At 48.9% G+C, this 7,421-nt stretch overlaps 1 protein-coding gene across 1 annotated transcript; it reads left to right on the top strand.

Annotated features, from left to right (window-relative positions):
- The first annotated feature begins 1,063 nt into the window (after positions 1 to 1,063).
- Positions 1,064 to 4,256, top strand: LOC124700516 (protein WRKY1-like). The gene is made up of 4 exons (XM_047232635.1): positions 1,064 to 1,089; positions 1,836 to 2,767; positions 2,859 to 2,984; positions 3,783 to 4,256. Exons 2-4 carry the CDS (start codon positions 1,857 to 1,859, stop codon positions 3,919 to 3,921), a joined length of 1,176 nt encoding a protein of 391 aa, XP_047088591.1. The 5' UTR covers positions 1,064 to 1,089; positions 1,836 to 1,856; the 3' UTR covers positions 3,922 to 4,256.
- Positions 4,257 to 7,421: the final 3,165 nt, after the last annotated feature.

Consider the following 7,421-nt stretch of genomic DNA (forward strand, 5'->3'; position numbering starts at 1 on the left):
GCGCCCCAGGATGCTATGCATGGTCCAACGTTTCGAATGTTTATACTAATCTAAACCCAATTTGGATACATAAAATAATTATTATTGTATTTCATAATTTATGCCATATATTGCACTACCTTATATATCGCAACACAAAAACTCGTTAAACCCTAAATGCGCCTTCCCCAGGGCATATACACACTTTGAATTGTGAAAAAAAATACAACCAGCTCACACAGAGGACTCCACACCGTGCAGCCCGCCGCACCCGGACAAGATGACGGCTTAGAGATAGATAGGGAGTGTGACGCTTGTATGTATCTTTCCAGCTCATGGCCGTCGGTTTTCACTCAGCTCCCGGTAATGGTAATGCCTTCAGCGGCGCGGCAGGATGCTACGGATGGTCTAACGTTCGAATGTTTATACTAATTTAAATGCATAAAATGAATATTGTTATATTTCATAATTTATGCTGTATATTGCACTACCTTATATATCGCAACACAAAAACTCATGAAACCCTCGGAACGCCTTCACCGAGACTTGTACACATTTTGAATTATGAAAAAAATACAACCAGCTCACACACAGAGATGGTGAGAAGACGTTCACGAGTGGCAGCAAGAGGAGAGAAAGAGAGAGAACACGTAGGGGGGCCCACCCGGTCCAGTGTGGCCTCTGACACAGCTCACGCCTTTGACGAAACGGCAGCCCCGGGAACCCAACCCCACCCCACCCCGCGCAGACCGACTAAAAAAACCCCAGCGGCCAAAAAGAAAAAACACAAAAAGTCCATACGCAGGACAGGGACGTTGGCGATGGACGGCCAGGATCAGCCCGCGCCGGTGGCCCCGCCCCCGCAGCGCCCGAGGAGGAATAAAGAAACCCGGAAAAGCGAGAGCACTGCGGCCCCGGCCCCACCGCCCCCGTTTCTTTATTTATTTTCATCCTCACTCCCTGCCCCGGACTACACACACACACTCGAGCCTCGACTCTCTGCTCGTCGCTCCTTCTCCTTCTTGTACCAGCCGAGGCAGCCTCCTCCTCCACCTCCCCTGCAACGGCCGCGAGAGCGGCGGAGGTGGCGACGCCTGCAACGGCCGCCAGGTTTGCTCCCCGTCTCCTCTTCTTCTTCCTCTTGCTGCTAGCTAGGATCATGCATGCTCTGCTCTGCTAGCTCGTGCGCGCGATTCGGTTCTCGAGTTCTTGTTTTTCCGTGGATGGATCGAGGGGACGCTCCGGCGGATTCCGGTTCTTGCTCGCCGGAGCGGCGGCTTCCGCTTCCGCTTCCGCCCCACTTTTTTTGTCCAGATTTTTTTTTGAGGGGAGCTGCAGCAGGGTGGTGGTGGTCGCGCTCAGTCACTCGCTCGCTCACTCACGGGCGTGCCGTAGCCTTTTATGTTCTTGTAGGCTTCAGGTGCCTCCTCCTGGATGGATGGATTGTCCGCCGGCCTAATTTTAGTACCGATTAAGGCCACCCAAATGCCGTGTCCCATGTTCGCATCTCCAATTTCGGAGTAGCAGCAGGAGGAGGCCAGTGATGATGCGATGCCCACCATCATTGCTGAGAATCTCCTGCGCTATATATCTGGTGCTTCTTCGGGCTTGAAATCTATGGAGACGGCCGGCGGCTCTTTTGTGGGGCGGAATGATTACGGTCATCGGCGGCATATCTGCTCATGTGTCTGCTGTTTTTTCTTTCTTTTCTGTTTCACTGTAGGAAATATATCCTCTGTAGATTGATTCTTTTTTACTCTCGAATCTTCTAAGGGAGTTCAATAATTGCGAGCTCAGGGCATGTTTTCAATGGATCCTCTCTGATTCCAGAAGTGCTTATTGATTTGTGTGTGCAGATAGGGGGGAGGGAGTCGCCGATGGAGGGCGTGGAGGAATCCAGCAGGGAGGCGGTGCAGAGCTGCCACAGGGTGCTCAGCCTCCTCTCCAACCCGCAAGGCCAGCTCGTGCCGCACAAGGAGCTCGTGGACGCCACCGGGGAGGCCGTCGCCAAGTTCGGCTCCCTGGCCTCCAAGATCGCCAATGGCGGTGGCCGGCAGGGCCATGCCAGGGTCAGGAGGAGCATCAAGAAGCCCATGCCCATGTTCGACAGCAAGCTCTTCCTGGAGAGCTCTGCGCTGGCTCCTCCCGGTGCTGCGGCAGCAGCAGCTAAAGCGTCCCAGACGACCCCGGACACCAGTCTCCGGCTGTGTCCCAGGTACAGCCAGCAGGTGGAGGGCTCCTCCTCCAAGGCTCCTGTCAGGATCCCTGCCCAGTACCCCCAGAGGCTGCTTCTGGAGAACCCCTCGGTCGGTTCGAACGGGCCGGCGCGTGGACCGCCGGTCCAGCTCGTCCAGCCGGTGTCCGTGGCGCCCCCGGCAGGGACGCCGGCGCCGGCATTGCCGGCGGCGCATCTCCATTTCCTCCAGCAGCAGCAGAGCTACCAGAGGTTCCAGCTCATGCATCAGATGAAGCTGCAGAATGAGATGATCAGGAGGGGTGCCCTTGGTGACCAGGGTGGCAGTGGCAAGACTGGCAGTCTCAAGTTTGATGGTTCTAACTACACGGGCTCATCCCCCCGTTCGTTCCTGACATCTCTGAGCATGGAGGGGAGCATGATGAGTTTGGATGGCAGCCGCTCTAGCCGGCCCTTCCAGCTCGTTAGTGGTTCGCAGACAGCGAGCACTCCTGAGTTAGGACTTGTGCAGAGGAAGAGGTGCGCTGGAAGGGAGGATGGGAGTGGACGCTGCGCGACCGGGAGCGGGAGCAGGTGCCACTGTGCCAAGAAAAGGTTAGAGGTTCATTGTGATAAACCGGTATCTTACTACTGATATTCCGGTCTTTAAATCTTTTTATAAACCACCCATTGTATGAAATGACAGGAAGCTAAGGATAAAGAGGTCCATCAAAGTCCCTGCAATCAGTAATAAGGTCGCTGACATCCCAGCTGATGAATTCTCGTGGCGCAAGTATGGACAGAAGCCAATTAAGGGATCCCCTCATCCTAGGTACAGCTAAATACTTGAATCTTTTTTTATCACTTTATAGTTGTTTGTTTATATAGCTACATTACACAAGATGTTTGCAATTACACATTGTTGGCTTTTAAGATATTGTTATGTCAAGAAACAAGTAGCACTTGGTTATGCTCATATGTCATTTTTCTGTGCTCACAGTTAGAGCTTATATTTTCTTATTTGTTTTGTAAAAATTAAGTATATACCCATATCAGTAGAATGCAGAATCCTCCAAAAAATATTCATCAAAAGGATTTACACATGATGTTTGTAGTTACATTTTGTGGGGTTTTATGATTTTGATATGTCAGGAAACAAGTAGCACTTGGTTATGCTCACATGTCATTTTTCTTTGTTCACTGTTAGAGCTTCTCTCTCTCTTTTTTTTTTTCTTTTGTAAAAATTAAGTATATGCCCATATCAGTAGAATGCAGAATCCTCCAAAAAGTATTCATCAAAAGGGTTTACTGAATTGGATAACTAAAAGAGTTATAGTCCTTGTATGGGGTGAAAGTTCAGGCTAGATTTCATGCCCCATCTGTTTAGGTAATAGGTACCGCAAATAGCATAGTGAGATTGAGATATCCTTCCCTAAAGGAGGCTTTTGTTTTCATTCCAAGTTTGCTAGGCATATATGCAGTTTAAGATAAATCTGTTATAATTCTGGTAATGTGCCTATTGCAATCCAAGAAAGGTTACAGCCGACGACCTCTCAGCACACTTTACCTTCTTGTTCTTTCTTCAAACAGGCAGCTTACGGATATATGTGTGTGCATCATTGTCTTGCAGGGGTTACTACAAGTGTAGCAGCGTGAGGGGCTGCCCAGCAAGGAAGCATGTCGAGAGGTGCGTCGACGACCCAGCGATGTTGATCGTTACCTACGAGGGCGATCACAACCACAACCGAGCTGCAGCCCAGCCAGCCTGACCTTTCAGGCTTTCAGTCCCAGACCGCTTTCAATAGCCTCTGTTTCTAGAAAAAAGAAGATGAAAAAAAGAAGAAGAGCCTAGTTTGTACATATTCTTCTGACCCTAACTGATGGGGGAGGAGGGAGAGTCAGCTCTTTCAGGAGAATCCATGGCAAAAGAGTTTTATCGCGTAGATGGTCGATGTAGTGTGTCTCATCAAACTAATAATTTTGTAGCCTTGTTTTTGTACCTTTTCTCTCTGTTTATGTCGGTCCTTAGGACTGTCCTGTGTCGTGCAGTGTAACATTGAGCTGCAGTTATATGTCGGGGGTTGGTGTTACTGTAAACTCTGGAAGTGGAAATAGGCGAAAGCTAGCAGGCTGTGTTTGCTGAAGTTGAACACCTAGGAACATTATGTACCCTCATCTTCGGTCAATTGGATTGGTGCAATCTTGTCGATGGTAATCACCTGGTACTTTGACATGTGGTTTTTCGTTGGCACAAGTGGTGGTTTCTGTGGTGGCATTCCCAGCCTCTAGTTCTGCAGCATTATTACAAGCAAAGTTGGTATATTATCTGTCACCGCAAATTGACTATGTGGGAAGGAATCTCAGAACAAATTGACATATTAAATTTATTTTAGAGGAAATGGAGAAAAAAAGCGCATTGACCTTTTATGTTGAGAGTGGGCTCCAAACCTCCGACAAGTGACCATTGGTTTGGGGCAATATTTGCGGTTTCAAGGGCATCTCTAATGGGGTGACGCGTCCATCGGGTCGAAAAATACGTCTACATCCAGCTTCAGCGGGACGGCGCATCGTGTCTGGGTCATCCGCAGCGACGCAAATATGCGGCACGTTTGCGTCTCCGCAAACGCTGCGTGGTCGCTTCGAGCGTCCACTCGCTTTCCCCACGGGCCCGCTTGGCAGCGACCCTGGCTCAATCGACGCGTATTAAAGCACAACAACGGGAAGGTCAACCGCTGGAGTGGAAACCGCGCCGCTCAACCCGCCAACCGCCAGAATGGAGCGCCGAACCTCCGCCTCCTCCTCCTCCTCCTCTTTCTTTTTTCTTCTTCTTCTTCTTCCAACACCGGCTAACCACCATGAGAAACTTGTCGTTGCTGTCGGACACGGACATCGAGGGCAAGTCGCCAGGATGGCGGCATTGGTGGGATAGGGCTGCGACTCCCAGCGACCCTAGCTCCCCGCCGAGGGAGGACGAGGAGGACAGAGTCGCCGTTGGCATCGAAGGCCAGTAGGAGGAGGAGGACTCCAACGCCAAGTGGGCATGGCTGGAGGCGGCGGACGAGGCGGCGGCAAGGAAGGAGGCAAGGGCCCGGGCGAGGGCACATGCGCGGATGGAGCATCGTCGTCCGTTGACCAATGATGACGACGAAGACCCCACTGACCTGTCGTCCGACCGGAACTCAAGCTCCACGGACGCGTCGTCCGACAGTTCCTCTTCCGAGGAGGAGGTGACAAGCAGGAGGCGCGTCCGTGAGGACGACGAGGTGGGGCCTTCTAACAAGAAGGCCAAGAATTAGTTTATAATTTCTTTGTTTTCAAATTTATTGTCTAGTTTGTATGTTAAATATGTTTGAACTTGTTCGATTTGAGAATTAGTTTATAATCAATAGAACTTGTTTTCGCGTTTGAACTTGCTCTTTCAAAAATTCGCTACAACCGATGTAGAAACTGGAGAGTTTTTCAAAAAAAGGAAAAGAAGAAGCATGAAAAACAAAACAGTGGGGTGTCCAAAATGCGTCGGACCTTGAAAGGACGAGATGTCGCCTAGAGGGGGGGTGAATATGCGTTTGAAAACTCTTACAGATTTGGCTTGTAAGAATGCGGAATTAAATTATGTTTATTCTACAAACAGAAACCCTAAATATGCTAGGCTCAACTAAGTGCAACAACAACAACTAGAGCTTATTAAGATAGGCACATGATATATATATGAACAACAAGTGATAGCAAGATATAATAGATACCTCAAGCTCGATGGCTATTGATGTCTACGGGTGCTTCTATTCTTGTAGACAGTGTTGGGCCTCCAAGAGCAGAGGTTTGTAGAACAGCAACAAGTTTCCCTTAAGTGGATCACCCAAGGTTTATCGAACTCGTGGAGGAAGAGGTCAAAGATATCCCTCTCAAGCAACCCTGCAATCACGATACAAGAAGTCTCTTGTGTCCCCAACACACCTAATACACTTGTCAGATGTATAGGTGCACTAGTTCAGCGAAGAGATAGTGAGATGCAAATGATATGGATGAATATGAGTGGCAATAGCAATCTGAATAAAATATGGCAGCGAGTAAACATGCAACAGAACAGTAAGTAAACGGAGTTTCGATGCTTAGAAGCAAGGCCTAGGGATCATACTTTCACTAGTGGAAACTCTCAACATTGATCACATAATAAAACCACTCTACACTCTTTTGTTGGATGATGAACACCACTAATTGCGTAGGGCTACAAGAGCACCTCAATGCCGGAGTTAACAAGCTCCACAACATTCGATATTCATATTTAAATAACCTTAGAGTGCATGATAGATCATTGCAATTACACCAAGTACTAACATAGCATGCACACTGTCACCATCACACTATGAAGGAGGAATAGATCACATCAATACTATCATAGCAATAATTAACTTCATAATCTACAAGAGATTACAATCATAACCTACACCAAGTACTACATGATGCACACACTGTCACCGTTACACCATGGAGGAGGAATAGAGTACTTTAATAACATCACTAGAGTAACACATAGATGAATAGTGATACAAAACTCATATGAATCTCAATCATGTTAGGCAGCTCATGAGATCATTGTATTGAAATACATAGGAGAGAGATTAACCACACAGCTACCGGTATAGCCCTTAGCCTCGATGGAGAACTACTCCCTCCTCATGGGAGACAGCAGCGTTGATGGAGATGGCGGTGGTGTCGATGGAGATGCCTTCCGGGGGCACTTCCCCGTCCCGGCGGCATGCCGGAACAGAGACTCCTATCCCCCAGATCTTGGCTTCGCGATGGCGGCGGCTCTGGAAGGTTTCTCGTACCGTGGCTTTTCCGTATCGAAGTTTTAGGTCGAGGAGGCTTAAATAGGCGAAGAGGCGGAGTCTGAGGGCTGACGAGGCGGTGACACAATAGGGGCGCGGCCCGGCCTCGGCCGCGCCACCCCCGTCATCCGGTGGCCCCGTGGCCCTCCTCTCGCCGGCTCTCGGGTGTTCTGGAAGCTTCGTGGAAAAATAGGATGTTGGGCGTTGATTTCGTCCAATTCCGAGAATATTTCCTTACTAGGATTTCGAAACCAAAAACAGTAGAAAACAAAGCAATCGGCCCTTCGACATCTCGTCAATAGGTTAGTGCCGGAAAATGCATAATAATGACATATAATGTGTATAAAACATGTGAGTATCATCATAAAAGTAGCATGGAACATAAGAAATTATAGATACGTTTGGGACGTATCAAGCATCCCCAAGCTTAGTTCCTACTC

The sequence above is a fragment of the Lolium rigidum genome, chromosome 3, assembly GCF_022539505.1.
Source record: "Lolium rigidum isolate FL_2022 chromosome 3, APGP_CSIRO_Lrig_0.1, whole genome shotgun sequence".
Classification (NCBI taxonomy): Eukaryota; Viridiplantae; Streptophyta; class Magnoliopsida; order Poales; family Poaceae; genus Lolium; species Lolium rigidum.

Bases quoted from the DNA above. Each gene is read 5' to 3' on its own strand.
- LOC124700516 (XM_047232635.1), top strand. From the start codon at position 1,857: ATGGAGGGCGTGGAGGAATCCAGCAGGGAGGCGGTGCAGAGCTGCCAC. The intron at 2,768-2,858 runs GTTAGAGGTTCA...ATGAAATGACAG, and splicing joins TGCCACTGTGCCAAGAAAAG to GAAGCTAAGGATAAAGAGGT. The intron at 2,985-3,782 runs GTACAGCTAAAT...ATTGTCTTGCAG, and splicing joins AAGGGATCCCCTCATCCTAG to GGGTTACTACAAGTGTAGCA.